This window comes from Dasypus novemcinctus, chromosome 6, assembly GCF_030445035.2.
Source record: "Dasypus novemcinctus isolate mDasNov1 chromosome 6, mDasNov1.1.hap2, whole genome shotgun sequence".
NCBI lineage: Eukaryota > Metazoa > Chordata > Mammalia > Cingulata > Dasypodidae > Dasypus > Dasypus novemcinctus.
Window position 1 is genome coordinate 111903896 of NC_080678.1, and position 18184 is coordinate 111922079.

At 44.8% G+C, this 18184-nt stretch overlaps 1 protein-coding gene across 1 annotated transcript in view; it reads right to left on the reverse strand.

Moving 5' to 3' along the window:
* Nucleotides 1–4116: 4116 nt before the first annotated feature.
* LOC131278936 (FERM and PDZ domain-containing protein 2-like) overlaps nt 4117–18184 on the reverse strand; it is a 38117-nt gene continuing 24049 nt past the window's right edge. The window contains 2 exon segments of the mRNA XM_071215573.1: nt 4117–4198; nt 6471–6737. Coding sequence (XP_071071674.1) covers nt 4117–4198; nt 6471–6737 — 349 coding nt within the window.

Here is an 18184-nt window from a genome sequence, read left to right on the forward strand (position 1 = left end):
GTCAACTATCTGTTTATGTTTTTTGACAATTTTCCAATTGGGTTGTTTGTTCTTTAACTGTTAAGGTTTGAAAGTTCTTTATGTAGTCTAGATAATAATCCTTTGTTGGATTTATGGTTTGCTAATATTGCCTATCTTTCTAACAGTGTCTTACACAGGGCACAAGAGAAATTAATAACTGATTCTTATTATGGATTGTACTTTTGGTATCAAGTCTAAGAACTGTTTGCTTAGCTCCAGATCCCAAAGTTGTTCTCTTATATTTTTTTCCTAAAAGTTTTAGAGTTTTACATTTACATTTAAGTCCATGACCCATTTTGAATTAAATTTTGTATAGGGTGTAAGGTGTAGGTCAATTTTCATTTTTTTTGCCTATGGATGTCCAATTGTTCCAACAGCATTTGTGGAGAAGGCTATTCTTCCTCCATTGATTATCTTTTTTTTTAAAAGATTGATTGATTGATTAATTGATTGATTGATTCCTCCCCCCTCCCTCCATTGTCTGCTCTCTGTGTCCATTCACTGTGTGTTCTTCTGTGTCTGCTTATATTCTCATTAGGTGGCTCCAGGAACTGATCCTGGGACCTTCCAGAGTGGGAGAGAGGTGATCATTCTCTTGCACCTCCTCACCTCCCTGGTCGGCTGCATCTCTTATTGTCTCTTCTCTGTGTCTCTTTTTGTTGTGTCATCTTGCTGTGTCAGCTCTCTGCATGGGGCAGCATGTCACATGGGGCAGCTCGCCACACAGGCCAGCTTGCCTTCACCGGGAGGCCCTGGGTTTCAAACCCTGGCCCTTCCATATGGTAGACAGGAGCCCAATTGCTTGAGCCACACCTGCTTCCCCATTGATTAGCTTTTGCACTTGGTCAGTCATCAGGGCATGAGTCTCTTTCTGGGTCCTCTGTTTTGTTCCACTGAGCTATAAGGCTGTCCCTCTGCAATACCACACTGTTTTGTTTACACAGCTATAGAATAAGTCTTAATATGGGATAGTGTGATTCCTCTCACTTTTTTCTACTTTTTCAAGGTTGTTTTAGCTAGTCTAGATTGTGTGCCTCCTTTCCACATAAATTTTAGAATAAATTTGCCTCTGTCTACAGTAAAACTTTGTTGGGATTTTGATAGGAAGTGCTTTAAACCTATAAATCAATTTGGGGAGGATTGACATCTTTACTGTGTTGAACTGGAAGTCCACTTTTGCTTCACAATTTAATGACAAACATTTGTACATTTGGGCCATCTTGGACAAATGATGTGCTGGTGCATAATAGGAGCTAAAGAAATGATTATGACGGAGAAGGAGGATGGTAGGGGCAGGCGGAGTCTTCAGGAGTCTGGAGCCTGCTTCCTAAATCTGGCCACACATGCAATCATCTGCTGAGCCCTACTGATTCAGAGTCTCCAGGGGTGAGGCCAGGGAATCTGCAATTTTAGCACCCTTGAATGTTGTTTTCCTTGTCCAGTTGGATTTGTGAATGCCACACGCAGAGACTGAAAATGGGAGCTTTGTGCAGGCAATGAGCACAGTCCCTCTTTCTGACTCTTCTTCTGACTTTTGTCCTGAAACAAAGCAAAGTGGCAGATGCAATAGAGTCTGATTAAAACAAATACATTCATCCTGAGATATGACTCAAAAATGAGTATTGCCAGGTCTGGGGGTCCTATCCTACAAGCAGGAGGACTAGATTAATTAATTGTGAAACTGCACCCACCCATTTCTTTTCCAAAAGGAAATAAGCAGAGTTCAGCAGAGGGCAAGCAGTTCTAAAATTGTACATACTGTTATCTATTCACTTCATTGCCTACTTGATTAATTACCTAACCTTGAGGTCAATGAAACTGTGTAATGCTGAACCAAAGGAGCTGGCCATGGCCCTAAGAGCATTTGAAACAAGACTGTTCAGATCCTTGGAAAATTCTTTTTCATTAATGGCAGAGCCAGCCAAATGACCTCAAAGGCTTTACCATCACAGAGAGAACATGAAAACTAGAAATAAAAACATGTAGAGAAGAATTACAAATTGGATTTTAGAGGAAAAGTGTTTTTGAAATCTCTGCCTTTGTTTGCTGTTGAAATCCTTGTATTTTTCAATATGAAATTTACTATAAAGCAAAAAAGGAATTTTTTTAATAAAGGATTTTTTAACAAAATAAAGAGCATTTTCATAATCCTGTCACTGAAACAGTAGCTGATTTCTATTCCATTTATGAATGTTCTTTCTATTCTTTGAACTTCTTTGTGTGCGTACATGTTCTCCTATTATTGTAATCAGTTAGCATAAATTTTAAGTTATTACATCAAACTCTTTCTAAGTGTGACTTTCTTATAGTTATTATTTGGTTGCATAATATTCTATCATGCTGAAACAGAAGTACCAGAATTGCCTTTAATATTACCATATTGTAAAGCATTTTATTCACTTCCAATTTGTTGTTTTATGGAGAGCACTTTAATGAATATCTTAAAATAAATGAATATTTTATTTTTCTTATTCTGGATATTTAGGATAAATTCTGAAAATTGGCATTATTGGCTTAATGGGCGTAAACATTTTTATGGCTTTTGATACCTTGGAGTACAGCAGCTTCATCATTATCTTACCAACATTGGATAATATTCTTTTTTATTTTGAGAGTATAGTGAACGTAACTTAGTACATTGACTTTTTACCAGAATATTTTCCATGGGTTTGCCTAGCATTTGTATTTTTCTTGTGTACATTATCTATTCAAATTCCTTGTTTGATAAGTTATAATAAATTCCAAGGTTCTCTAAATATAATCTCTATTTACCATCATATAAACATTTTCCCAATTATTCTAGTTTTACATGAATTTTATCATGGTTATTATGTAGAAGTTTGAATATTTTCAATATTGTCAAGTTTGTAGTTCTTCTTTGTTAATGCTTTTTGCCAGAAGCCAAAGGAAATTATCATTCCTCTATAGATCTGATAAAAATTAGATTCTGTTTTCTACCAATTTTCCCCTGGTGGAGTTTTTTATATTTAATCTACCTGTACTTAATTTTAGTAAAATAAGGGGACTACGAATGTCAATCATGTTTTCAGCTATCCCAGCTCTATTCATGAAATCACCGTCCCCCCACCACCCTGTGTGAGAATCTGACTCGGCTGTGTGTCTCCCCATTAGACAGACTCAGGTAAGTAAGTATTCCTTGGTGCTCCCCTCTGTTCCACTGGATCTATTTCTTTTGTGCATTTGCTAACACCACATGGCTTGAGTTTTCCTTTTTGGTGGCAGGTATATGGCCTGATAGCTGGCAATACTGCATCTGCCACTTCACAATTCCTTTTTTATGAGATAGTCCCATCTGGTTTTTTTCCTTCATATTATCTTTAGGATCAGATTGTTGAATCTCAAGGGAAAATGAGTTTGTAACTCTTTGGGGCTGGATAGGAAGGGCGCAGCCTGTATTACTCCCATTGCTTTGCGCCAAACTCCTTAGCAGATTCCTTCTAAGAAACCAGGCCACTTTGAAAACCACAGAAACCCCTTTGGCCAGTGGGGAACCCAAAAGTACACAGGTTCACGTTGCCACTGTCCCTAGAGAGCAGTAACCAGTGCAGCAGCAAGGCCTCACCCTGCCGGAGTGATCTCGAGGGGTTCTCAAGCCCTTTCCCAAAGGAGCACACCCACCCCTAACACACACACACAGCGCTTTACTTGACATAACCCCAAAACCGAAGCCAGGTCACACCTACTCCTCAAAATGAGCCTCAAAGGTGGCAGGCATGATCTTTCTGGCAGTTAGCTCTTTTTTTTTAATTAAAAAAAAATTAATTGCTTTTTAAAAAGATAAATAGATCACAAAAAATTTACATTAAAAATAGAAGAGGTTCCCATATACCCCCCGCCCGCCTTCTCCCACATCAACAACCTCTTTCATCATTGTGGCACATTCATTACATTTGGCAAATACATCTTGGAGCACTGCTGCACCGCATGGATTATAGTTTATATTGCAGTTTACACTCTCCCAAGAACATTCAGTGGGTTATGGCAGGGTATATAATGTCCAGCATCTGTCCCTGCAGTGTCATTCAGGACAACTCCAAGTCCCAAAAATGCCTCTTAACCACTGGCCCAGGTCATTCATCCCAGGCTGCCACAGGCTTCCTTCTTGGAGGCGGAGCCGGTGGATACATCCTCTGGCTCGGTGACATCGGAGGCTCGTCTGCACAATTGCAGTCAGAAGGGTGTCCATGCAGAAGCTCCGGGGTCTGCCTGGTGTGGCTGTCTCCCTCTCCATTTACCTAAAACAGTAAGCAGCTTTGGAAGGGTGGCCCTGCCAGCTGGCCAGCAGCCTTCCCTAAAATGACAGTGTCATGTCCTTCTTCACCCCACTGGATATGGGGCTTTGTAAAGTCTCACGAAAGAAATACACTGTGAAGAAGAAGTAGGACCGGTGCCATTTGGCAGAAAGGTGGTTTGGGTAAATGTGCACACCACACAAATCCACGAGATGACACATTTCAGGAGAAATATAAAAATGCACCCAAAGTAGAATCAAACAGATGTATTGTGAATCCACCTCTCCTTGACATATGAGCTTGGACAAATTAAACTTCCCCACCCAACTTATAAAAGAGGAATAATAACATTCAGAGTTGAAGAGAGGATTAAATTAAATCACTTACAGACACTTCCTATGAAGTCTACTCTCTTAATGTCCATAAGGACCAAACAAAATCATTTGTTTTATAGGTTTAAACCCCTGCTCCTCATTCCATAAGCAGAGGCCTCTCTATATCCTCCAAGACATCTCCTCACTTCCAGGGCAAAAGGGAGAATATAAATAACAGAGCTCCCAAACCTTTCAGGAGTTGCTGGACCTCCTGGAGTATTTAAAGGGCTGCATTTTAAAAGCATGCAAGTTAACACTCTAGAAGTGCAGGGACTTCTTGACTTCCCTGAAGGCCACCCCGAGAGCACCCGTGTCACCCATCAGCAGGGCAGGTGACACCTGCTCCCTCTTCTGTGCAGGATAAATGGTAGTGACAGGACTGCCCCCCCATACCCCATGCACCATTCTCAACTGAGGGCTACTCAGTCCACCCCAGGTTCTTACTCCCATACCAGAGACAAGTGCTTCTTCCCACCCACGCCACACCCCATGTTAAGGCACAGCACCAGCTGACCAGTTCCTTCATCGACAGGGAAACAAAACAAACTCCAACACAGTAATACCGTTCATCGTCTCGCTGAATTAACTTCCCCCTTTATTAATGATGGAATTAGCTAACATCCTCGAGAGCTTCTTCCGGGTCGGGCAGACCACGAGCCAAACATGTGCTGTGCATTGTCATCTAATCCTCTCAATACCAGCGTGAAGCCAGCTTCGTTCTCTCCCTTTCACAGTCAGTTGACTGAGTCTTAAAGGGTTTAGAAGTCATTGGTCCAAGGTCCCCAGTCTCCAGCAGGAGCCCCTCCAGCCACAAGCCCAGCTCCTATCTGCTCTGTTCTTTGCTGCCCCTTCAAATGCTCTGCCGACCTCCGTGGCACGTGTCATAAGTACTGGCCCTCGTGGCCCCTCGGCTGCTTACATGTGGGCCTCGAAGCCTCACCCACCTTCCGTCTTTTAGTTCTCCAGCCCTGTGCACCCCCAGCCTGGAAGGTGGCCTTGCTCATAGAAGCCACTCCCCATTGGCTCCACACGTCTGTGGATCCACAGTGCATTATTCCCCACGCTGGCAAGTGTCCGACTTCCCCATAAATGAGCAGGGCAGAGTCTTCAAAGCCTCCATGTTGGCCCCTCTATTAACTTGTTGCTTCCTATTTCAGGTAAGAGCCAGCTTTTATGTGCTATTTGAATTTCAATATCCATGGTCCTTATCAGCTTGCCTGCCACTGTCACCTGAGAATCCAGCTTAATCATCTGTGCCCACTGAACTTCCTTTTATACCAGAAGGAAGAAGTAGCTGGAGTATAATGAAATGGAAGGGAATGAAATGTGTTTCAATTATACCTGAATCTTCACACACCAAGGCTCTGGAAAGTTTCCATATGCTTCCTAAAGTGTGTTTCTGTTACAGTTTCTTGAACGTTCAGCATTTTTCAAAATGCTGGCCCTACGTACATTGTCAGCACTTTAAGAGAATGTTGGGTGGCTTATAGTGGCTTGTCAAGAATTTAATTTTCTCTGCTCCCAGTCTGACAGCATTTGCCGCACTTACTCCTCCCACATCTTTATCTACAGGAAGCTGACCCCAACCTGGCAGGCCCCTCTCAGCATCTGGCAACTCTTTCCATTAACAATTCGACTTGACTTTCTAGATTCTGGTCTCTACCCAGCCACTGTGGCTCAACAGGAAGGGTCCAAATTTGCATGATGTCCAGTCTCTCCTCTGAAATAGATCTAACTCAGGGGCAGGCAGGAGCAGACAAAACAAGCACCTGTGCATCCCATGCAGCCAAACAGGAGAGGGACCTGAGAGCATGACACCCACCTGAGGTCACCATCAGCCGGGTCCCCGGGCTCCTCCAGGTCTTCCCATTCACTCTCACTATCATGGAGATCTTCTGAGAGGACTCCCCAAGAGCAGACCTGCAGCAAGGGAATGGTCTCCGAATCTGCCTCCACACATTGGCTGCAGGGGAGCTGGCTCCGAGGTGTAGAGTTGACCCTGAGATGCTCTTCATCCACCATGACAGGAGAAGGGGGTTCATGTGGATGACACAGGTGATCTTCATCATCAACCCTATCCAAGGCAGGACTAGAAAACAGAAACCCATGCCTCTGCCAATGCTGATCAGAAATTCCTCTCACCACTTTTCCCTTATCTTAAGGATGCTCAACATGAGGCATCATGTGAGACCCAATCAGCCAGGATTCATACAGTTCCTGGCAGAGATTGCTCTGGGCACTCAGAAGTGAATAATTACTGTTCCGAGGAGCTTCCAATTTAATGGAAGGAGAGACCAATAAGCAAATGTTACAATTCAGATAGAAAGTGCTATGACAGAGGTGATATAGCACACAGCATCATGGGAGCTTGAGGCAAACCTTACAGAGCCCAGGCGACCATAGAAGGCTTTCCAGGGGACATGCTATTGAAAGAAGAGAAATGACCCAGCTCTAGGACAGACCCTTCCCATGGTAATCTGAGTTGGTCAGATCCTGGGCAAGTATATTGGCTTCTTTGGGACCTTGATTTTCTCCTCTGAAAAATGAGAAGGTCAAGAGACAGATAGGATTGTTGGACATTCAAAATTAAATAATACGATGCGGCCCTTCCATGGCTCCTGGGACATAAGTTCTCAATAAATGTTGGGTGTTATTAGTAGTAGTATGATTACTGTTTCCACAGAAGAAATCGGGTAGAGAAAGGGCCAAAGAAGGAGGCTGGGAGCAATTCAAGTAGAAAACGTTCAAAGCCCTTTTTGCAAAGAGCAGGTCCTTTTCAGAGCACTGACCAAGTGCTATTTGGAGAGGCAAACAGTCCGAGCAGCCTTTGTCTCAGGGAGAAAACAAGAGGCAGGCCAACAGTGAAGCTCCGTGTCTCCGGAGGCAACCAGCAGACAGCAGGGTGGAAGGATAAGTCTTCCCAGGGGCTGCCCTGAGATTACCACGCCGCTTTTAGATTAGAAAAAGCAGTCCATGCAGACAGCAGGGCCTTTTGCACAGCATATCAAACATGTAGAGAAGGCACTTAGAAAATATCTGTGGAGAGTCTGGTTAGAGAGGATGAGAAGGTGAATCTAAGAGAAGAGCACAGAGATTTAGCTTTTTACTCAAGACACTAATCATTGCTTATCTTTGTGATTAAAGTTGTGGTCAAGTTGGCCGGGTTGTAGTGGCTAGTGTTTGCTCAAACACTGGCCTAGTTGTTGGGGTGGAGGTATTTTGTAGTTGGAATTAGCATCTATAATCAGTAGACACGGAATAAAGGAAGTGAAGGAGATCACCATCAGCAATGTGGGTGGGCTCCTCCAATCAGCTGGAGGGCTTAAGACTGGACTTCGAGGTTTTTGCAACAACCAGAATGAACTCTGTCTGAAGAGAATACCCTCCACACCTCCCAGCCCTCCCTATAGGCTAGGACTAAAGACTTCAGCATACTCCAGGAATTGCCCATCTCTAAGCTGTTCTGTGGAATTTGGACTTGGCAGCCCTCACTCGGGTAAGCCAATTCTTTAAAACAGATCTCGACAGATGATTTAGGTAGGTGATTGAAAGTCACACAGACAGATAGAGATAGAATAGACAGATGGTAGATATGATAAATGATTAGATAGATAGGTATAGATAGGTAGGTGATAGAGATAGAAAGATAGAAATAGATAATAGATGAGATAGATGATAAATAGGTAAGTTGATGACAAAGACAATAGATAAAAGATAGATATGGATTTAGATATACACATGATATAAAGAAATAGATATAGATATAAACATAGACATGACATAGACATAGATGTAGATGTAGACATATAGATATATAGATACATAAATGTATAGATATATTCCTATATCCATTTATATTCATTTGGTTCTGTTTCTCTGGAGAACTCCTTCTCCCCACACCTGGATTAATGGGTGATCTTTGCTGTGTGCCACCCGCCCTCCCCTCCCCTCTCCCACAATGTCTCTCATTTTTAGAATCAGCTCTGGCTCCTCCCAAAAGCTAAAAACCCCAAATGCCCATGGAGCCATCAGAGCAGGGGCTGCCTGTCCCAAGTGGAGTTTCAACATGAAGGAGAAATTCTTCTGCTTATGAGAGCTATAGGGTATGTGTAAATGTGTATTTCATGTACCTGTATGTACACTCAGGTGTATAAAAAGAAACTTTTTACAAGGTCTTAAGAGGAACCTTTGCTTTAAAAAAAAAAAAAAAGATTCAAAATCACTGAGCACTTTGAAGGATAATTGGATTAAATAAAAAACTTAGCCCAAATAATTTCCTTATCAACATAGGGAGGGAACAGCCACAGAAGTTTAGTCTCAGAAAGGGAAACCCAGCCTGTTGCTTGAGTCCATACCCAATCCCTTTGTGAGGTGTGCAGAGCCTGCTAAGGAGCCACCAACAGCAGCCACGTGCCCACGAGGCCCACACCCCAATTCTCCATGTGTGGTCTCTCACCACGATGCTCCCTCCATGCCTTCTATTAAACTCCTTGCACTCTGACTTTGATTGGGTCTCCAGCTATGCCCTTGCCTGGACAGTGACCCTGAGCTGAGTCTGCCTGGGAGGCAGGAGGTGGTCAGAGTGTCAGAGGAGGCTCGGTGGTCCTAAGAGTAGAGTCCAGCCCACCATCCCAGGCTGAGTCAGGGAGAATGACCGTGCTGGACCTTTCCTTCCTCACATGCTGCCTGCAGCCCTGGAGAGTGCTGGGAAAGGTGAGCAAGAAAAGGCGAGGAAGAAGAAGTATCCTTGTTGAGTCCCAAGTCTGAGCTTATTTCATGGAAAAGGCAAGACTTGGAGATTTGGGGAACTTGCTAAAGACATGGCATTTCTTTAGAGCAAGAATGTTTGGGCAGGTGGGCTGGCTACAAGCATGCCAGGCAAAGAGGCAGAGCCCTGCACCCAGGGCTCCAGGCAAGCTTGAGCACCCAGGTCTAACGCAGCCTCCCTTCTACAGCCTGAAGCCACTGGGGCTTCCTTTATGATGAGGACTCAGTGCTTTCTGCTCTCCCCCTATCTCCAGATACATTGATGACCTTGGCTGCTCCCAGCCCTAGTTACCTGTGATGGTTAAGTTCATGCGTCTACTTGGCCAAGTGATGGTGTCCAGTTATTGGGTTAAGCAAGCATTGGTCTGATTGTTACTATGAGGACATTTTGTAGACTTAAATCACCAGTCAGTTAATTGCATCTGTGGCTAATGACATCTACAATCAAATTAGAAGATTGCCTTCAACAATAGAAAAGGGAAGTAGACTTGGCTCAATGGTTAGGGCATCCATCTACCATATGGGAGGTCTGCGGTTCAAACCCTGGGCCTCCTTGACCTGTGTGGAGCTGGCCCACATGCAGTGCTGATGTGCCCAAGGAGTGCTGTGCCACGCAGGGGTGTCCCCCATGTAAGGGAGCCCCATGCACAAGGAGTGCACCCCATAAGAAGAGCTGCCAGCATGAAAGAAAGTGCAGCCTGCCCAGGAATGATGTCACACACACGGAGAGCTGACGCAGCAAGATGATGCAACAGAAAGAAACACAGATTCCCATGCTGCTGACAACAACAGAAGTGGACAAAGAAGATGCAGCAAAGGGACACAGAGAACAGACAACTGGGGTGGGGGGTGGGAGAGAAATAAATAAATCTTTAAAAAAAAAAAAGAACAATGAGAAAAGTCTCGCCCAATCAGTTGAAGGCTTTAAAAGAAGAAGTGATGATTTCAGCAGTCAGAAGGGAGGGTTTCCATCTCTATTTCAGCCAACCAGCAGCCCCTGGGGAATTTGTGGAATGCCTTCATTGCTTGTGGACCTGTGCATTCCCACAGTCATGTGAGACAATTTTTCTATAATCTCATAATATTTACAGTTATCTCCTGTCAGTTCTGTTTCCCTAGAGAGCCCTGACTAATATATTACCTCTCTACCAACTTTCTCCCACAGAAGAAGCCTTTTATAAACAGATGAAACCTAGAGGCAGACCTGGGAACCTCACATGGTCTCTCTACCCCAAATCCTACCACTCTCTGGTGGCTATTTTTGAGGAGAGGAATCCACTTCTCTGTGCAGTTTTAAGGTCAGTGCAATAGTTCTGAAGCCTCTGCTTATGATAGGGTATTTACTGAGAGAAGAGGACACTTGCTGACTTTCCTGAACAACTATTCTTTAAAGAGTTGGGCCACCAAAATTATTTCCACATTTCAGGAGGACAAGCCAATTAGTAAATAGCATTTCCAGGTTGCCAGATTAAGATACTATAGTCACCCTGTTTACTTTCTGTTAAATTCAAAATGAAATTCAGTTTTGGTTTCTCTTCATGTAAGGTTCCACCACCTTGTCCAGTTCTCCAATGTCAGCCCCTACGAGGGTCAGGTCCCCATTAGCCAAGGTGAATGCACCCTGCAGCTGAGGGCCTCTGCTCCTGCCAGCATGAGTTCAGGGTTTGGCAGGTTGGGTTGGTGGTGTCCCTAAGACAGGCAGAGAGGTTCCTTGGACTGCTAGACTTGAAACTCAAAAGGAAAACCTGGGTAGGTTAGGGCAATAGGTAGGGGCAGAGTGAACGTTCTGGGACAGCATCATTGTGCAGAGAAAGTTCTGCTCTCCTCTGCTCTGAGCTCACCTCTGGCCTGGGTTCCTTCCTCACTGGTTGCCCTCAGCCTCACTCCAGGCCCTCCCACTTGTTTGGCAGCCCAGCTCCCCTGGCACCTCGCCCCTTGATTAGCTGCCTGACATATCACCTGGCATGGCCAGTGCAGGTGAATTCAGTCTTGAACCTCCAATCTTGCTCTGGAAGGAACTAGCACCTTCTCCTGAGATATACTTCAGGTCAAGGATTCAGTTTGACATTGCGTTCTTAGATGGCCATAAAGTCTTAGAGTGGTTAGATCATGACTTTTATGAATGGTGCTTGCTGCACTTGTGTTTGCATGTATGTTATTTATAAGTCTAACTAGATTTGCTAGGCAAAAAAAAAAAAAAGAGGACAAAAAATAAGCTTGGAGAGTCTGCAGTGGCCACCTTTCCCTGAGATGAGGGCAAGCCCTCCCGTGGTCAGGAAGGTGGAGCCTGGAGTCAGCCTTGGCTCCCACAAGACCAGCCTTGAAAGCATTGCAGCTTCACTCAGCCCAGGCCAGAGACACGAGCCTTCAGATATCATCTGAAGTGACAGGCTCCCACAGCAAGCAGCCAAATGACATCACACATCCCAAGCGGTGTTCAAGGGTAACGCGACTACAGGTGATTTTCACCTATGTCCTAGCGTAAAAACTAACCTTGCCTAAGATACAACTCCAGCCAAGACCCATGCCTTCCTCAGTCAGGCACAGCAGCCCAACTTCCTGAGTAAAAATGCACTGCTGTATTCCAAGGTGCTTTCTGAAGATCTACTGCTGTAGGATAGATCTCCGGATACACAGCACAGTAAAAGAAGAGAAGAGGGAAGGAAAAATAAAACCTCATTTTCTCCTTGAGCACACGGGGTTTGCTGGGTGCTGGCTGGCCACCATCTGGCTGGAAGAAGTAGCCCCCTGGCAGATGGCACGTTCTGATTATTTTCTGGAGATTTCAATTGCTGAGACCTGGTCCTTCGGTGGAAACCTGGCAGGGTTGAGCTCCCGCTATGTCCCACACACTGAGCTAACACACCGTCGGGGTTAGTTCTTCTGATGCTCATGGCCCCGTGCAGTTGTCACTGTCCCCTTTTACCTTGAGAACCCCAAGCTCAAGAAAGCCACCTCTCCCAGCACACCCAAACATGGTAAAGCTGAACACAAGTCCATATGACTGGGAAGTCCATGCTCTTTTTGCTCTGAACTGCTGAAAGAGAGCTGGACTCAGGAATACCAGAAACAGAGGCCACTGGCCAGGGCCAGCCACCTCTGAACTGAGCTGCTGGCTCAGTCCCCCACTGGAATCCCAATTCTGGAGGTGGAGGAACCATTTCCAGGCTGAGTGTGAGCCCTGCTTGTCTTCCCGGAGGAGGCAATCACTACTTGTGCATTAAATACTAGCTGGGTCCCTCTCACTTGAGGAAAACCTGACCTGGTCTGTGTCCTTCATTCCGAGAGGAGGAAAGCTTCCTAAGTGGGAGAGAGAAGATAGGGTAAAAATGAAGCCAGGCAATGTGAGGCAGCAGCACGCCATTGTCACCGGTGCCAGAGGGCCTGCAGCCTCTGAACCAGAGCCGCCCAGGCGACAAGCACCATGAGGGTCAGAGGCTCTACCAACATCTTCTGGAAAAGTCCTGAGGACTCCGGTATAACTCTCAGCAACTGTCTCGCCCAGTAATGGCAGATTCTGGACATCTGGTATAACCTGGCAAAGCAAAGACACTACGACACTATGCCAAATTTAATTAGATTTGGAAAAATAAAAGAATATGACATCTCTTGTGAAAAAAAAAAAGCAAATGACCAAAAGATAGCAGAAAAGAGGGCACTAGGACTTGTGAGCAGAAGAAATAGACTGGCAGATTTCACCTTAATTTTAAAAGGGACCTTCTGATCAACTACATGATGATAAAATGGGGTGCCTTGAGAGTCACCAAGTTCTGCCTCCTGGAGATTTTCAAGCAAAGGTTAGTCACCCTTTCTTCAAGGGTGTTACAGAGCAGTTTCCAGCGTGGGGTATGTGGTGAGATTAGACCATTTTTATTTTGAACAACCCTGAGATGCTGTGAATGCACATATGAAACTGGGACTATCTATACTAACAATTAATAAAAAATAATTTCATCATTAACAACTTTTAGTATTAAAAATAATACCACTAATGAATGACTCTATTTAACTACAGGCACACCAGGCAGGTGAAACACCAGGCCTGTAAAGGAACCCAGAGCCCCTGTGTGATCCAGTTCTCAGGGCTACTGTTTATCATGCCAGCACCTGGCAGTAAAGCCTTTACAAATCCAGGAGTGGTCCCCCGCCTTTGGTGAAATACAGCTCCTTTTATACTTCCTACAAGATCAGGCAGAATGTTTTCCTTGGCTAAACCAATGGAGATGATTTCCTTTCTCTTTCTGTCAAGTCTATCATTGGTTGCCTGAAATGCGATTGTAAGGAACAATAAATAAGTTTGTGTTTATAAATTTTCAGACAATGAAAATGAAAATCCCTAATGAACATACCTGCCCACTCTGGTCTACCTTGGGACTTTTGGGCATGCACTGTGTTCTCTAAGAAATTGTATTTGCATGCTTACAGGGAGCGTATGGCTGGCTCCTGCTCACCCCAGGTGCCACCTGCCTAATTGTCTAGACCAGCTGCCTCAGACTTCATGTCACCCAACAGTTCCTATAAATCTGCCCTACCAGGTCATCTGGAATGACCAACAAATAAGAGCCATTTAATCTCAGTGGGCTTTATGTAATCTCAAACCACAAACTATTATTTCTTACTATTTGCCTGCTGTGTGCGTGAGCATCTAGCAAACTCCTAGAAGCAGTATCTGACCCTGCATCTGTCCGCTTCTAGCAGATTCCCAAGCAGCCGTCATCAAAATGAATCAAAAGTGTGTTCTCCATCAGAACGGGACAAGGAACTAGAAATATTTATGGGTGCATGGGCACAAAAATGCAGATGAAGTTAAAAATGGCTATCAAAAAAGAATGTTTCATAACTCGGTTTCTGTGGATTTTTTTTAAAGGAAGAGACGATTACAAAGTATTAAAGTCAGTAATAGAAATGAGTTGTCTACAAAGGAACTTCTTTCTTACCCTGATGCTGTCAGATGCACAATAAAGGATTGTGTGCTGCCAGAGACCCCATGGCCAGCCAGGGGCTGCCTCCAGCATGTACTGGGGGGACAGACGAGGGCTGGGTGGGGTTTGCTTCCTTGAAAGAACACAAGTGCTAGTGACAACAGCTCCACACCTCCTTTTCCCTTGTTTCCTCCTCTCCCTCCAAATGCCTAGAACAGGGGTGGGTGCAGTGGCCTCTGAGCATCGTGAGTAATTGCTGGGTTACCACGTCCACCCACGAAAGCCCTGCCTTTACCCACTGTCGGCAAACAGGGCGATGCTTACCTGTCAAGTCTCCTGACATCACACACGGAATAGCAGTTTTGCCTCACATCCTTTTCCAAGGAGGTGGCCACACCGATGCGTCCAGTTCTCGGTGAGGTCCACGTAAGTGAGGGAGGGAATCCTGATGCCGGGTCAAGGAAGGGGCCCGAGGCTTCTCTCTGTGGGTGCTGTGTCTCTCCGGTAGCCCTCTGGAAGGACTCCCGCCCAAGAGCCAGGACTTGCTCTGCGACTGGTGATGCACCGCCTGCCTGGCTGTTGTCCCCATCCCTGCTGGAGCACCGCTCCAAGGCAGGGCAGGTTTTCCTCAGGGACTCCTTGCCTACCCAGAGCCCAGGAGTCTGTTAGAGAAATGCAAAGCACCCTGAGCCACATTTGGAGATTGCTCCTTTAAGGAGCGAAAAGGTCTTGGTCCATGGGATTTTAGAGCAGAGCTGGCTCCCCAGGGCAGTCCACATCCGTGAGAATCCAGCTCCTGCACCTGCTGCCACTGGCACCTGAGCCCCGCACTGAGTCATCCCAAAGCCCCTTAGCCTGGGGACTCTTGGGAAACCCCCAATATTGTGGTGGTTTTTATGTGTTTAATGGAGAAAGAATCTGCACATTTTAGACCAAGACAAAAACAGAAGTGACCGTGACAATCCCACTTTTTAGTAAGAAATGTTTAGGGGATTTTTGGGTGTGTTTTTGTTTTTCTGGGTTTTTTTTTTTTTAGTTTTTTGTCTTCCTCTGTCCTCACCCAGGAAGCCTCATTTTCCCATTTCCCTGGCTCATCCACCCTACCCTCAGCATGCTGCCCTCTCCTAGAGGGCCTCACTGCTCAAAGCACGAGCTGATCTGGCTCAACTGCTAACGTCCCTACCGGCCCTTTGAGGTTGGCTGTCGAGGCCTTGTTAGCCCTGCTCAACCTTCTGAGATAAAAACATACAAAGCTGTGTATTATCTTCTGAGTTAGAATCTGAGTCTACCAGATTCATTGTCTTTGATCTATTTTACAACTCTGTGTGAATAAATATTGTGGTTCTTTGAATTCTCTTTTCAAACCAGCGTCCTCCCTCAGTGAATGAGTTAAATAAAATCTTTAACATGTATTCATTTTTATATCTGCATTATGGCCATGATTTTCCCTTTTGTTGAACATTCTTTAATACCACCATCCCACAGCCTACATGGATTTTGCTAGAGCGCACAGACTTTCAGGCCAGTTCTCACCTGTAACAGAGGAATCTTTACTTCTGCCCCCCACCGAGTGGCCTTGTGACCTCTCTGACTGTGCACACCCTACTGTGAGAGGGGCACAGCCCCAAATATCCAAATCTGCATAAGTATTTGGCTACAAACCATAACCACTTACTACTCAGCTGGTATAATGCATTATAATGTATTATAATGATATAGTACATGATCAAGGAATGCCCAAAGCAGAAATGTGTCATGGATGAGATTAAAAAATATGTATATATAGCAGTTATCCTATTTTCTTCAGCATGACTTGGGGAGACCTCCAAACCTCACTTTGAAACCATTCTCTCCTACCAAGTCTTCTCCAATGCTCCCTCCACAGCCATCCTCCAACCTCTTCAAGACTCCAATCAAGAGAGCCTGCTGCCTTTTCATTATCACCATCTCCACCTGCAATGTCCCCACTTTCCCTCTTATCCATGCTTAGAGCCCATGACTCTGCCCAGTAACCACTCCTTTCAGAGGAAACCCCAAGCTCCCATCCTTTGTGCTTCTGTCCTCATTATATGTAATGTGCAGGCATTTTAATTCCAGTACCTGGTGAAACCACATGCATACACCATGTCTGCTTTGGAGCAACTGATCAGATTTACTTCAAATGTATGACTGCAGATCTCAATGGGCACTCAAGTGCCAGATCATCTTTCTCTACTTCCTTAATAAATTCAGTGTCTGTGGTAGTTTGAGACTGCATGTACCCCAGAAAAGCATGTTCCTAAAGCTAGTCCATTCTTGTGGGTGTGAACATATTGTGGATGGGACCTTCTGATTAGGTTGCTTCAGTAACATGTGATCCAGGGTGGGTCTTAGTCCTCTTACTAGAGCCTTTATTAATGGGATGAATAGGGAGACAGAAGCAGAAAGAGCCACAAAAGCAGGATGCTGAAGGCAAGGAAGCCCAGAGGAGAAGAGGCCAGCTGATACCGCCATGTGCACTGCCATGTGACAGAGGAGTCTAGGATCACTAGCAGCCATCTTTAGAGAGAGAATACCTGATGGTGCCTTGGTTTGAATGTTTTTCTCAGCCTCAAAACTGTAAGCTTGTAACCCATTGTTAAAAGCCAACCCATTTTGGTATATTGCAATTTGGCAACCTAGCAGACTAAAATCATCTTCCCTCTCCTCAAGTCTCCAATAACTCAAAAGTTGACTTGGCCTCTTTCTTCACAGTAAGAATGGACACAACCAGATGAAATCCTCCATCTTCCCAGAGCAAATTCTACCAGCCAACCTGCATCTTATCCCCATGTCCTCCTCTACCTCTCATCCACCCAATTTCTCTGCTCTACTTCATAGAAAAATTCTTCAAGTGAATGTCTGTACTTACTATTTCTGCATCTCCCCCCTTCTCTCCTGTACCCACCCCAACCAGACTTCAGATGATCACCCACTCAGCCAAAAGGAATCTCTTTAATCAGGGTTCTAATGACCTACATCTTTCTACAGCCAAAGGACAACTCTGTTCTCATTTCACTCTACCACACAGAAACATTTGACACAATTGACCCCTTGCTCCAACTTGAGGGCTTTCTTTACCCAACTTCTAAGCTCTGCTCTTGCCTTGCTTTTGTACCCCCTCCCTGGCTCCTTCCTCTTGGTCTCATTTCTCTGGACCATACCTCTCAATATTGCAGGGTCCCATGACTCACTTGTCCCACTTCTTGTCTTTACCTGTACTCCCCCCCAAGGTAACTTTATCCAGTTCATGGCTTTAAACATCTATGTGCTGATAACTCCCAAATTCACCCTCTCTAGCCCTGACTTCATGCCTATTCTCCAGAAAAGAAAAAAGAAAAAAAAAAAACTTTCTTAGTGACATCTCCACTAGATGTCCTGTAAGCATCTCAGTTTTACATGCTGTTGAGAATGCTTCTCCTCCATCCACCCCAAGCTGCTCAGCCTGAGCATCCCTTCTCTTACTTAGCAAGTGATACTACCATTCACCCAGGTGCCCAAACCAAACTTCCATTGCTTTCTCTCATAGCCTATCAATAATCCCATGATTATTGATACCTCCAAAACGTATTCCAAATCTGACGCCTTCTCACTTATGATTCTGCTCTAACCCCAGTCCCAGCCACAAAAATACCTATCCAAATGATTACAATAGCTTCAACCCATTTCCCCCCTCCAATCCATCTCTACCAGGAATCCATGTGATCTTACTAAAGTAGAAATCAGATGAGGACACGCTCCTGCTTGAACCCCCAGTGGCTTCCCATCATTGCCAGGATGGAATTAGTACGTACTATGACCTACATAGTCCTACCTGATCCCAGTCCTG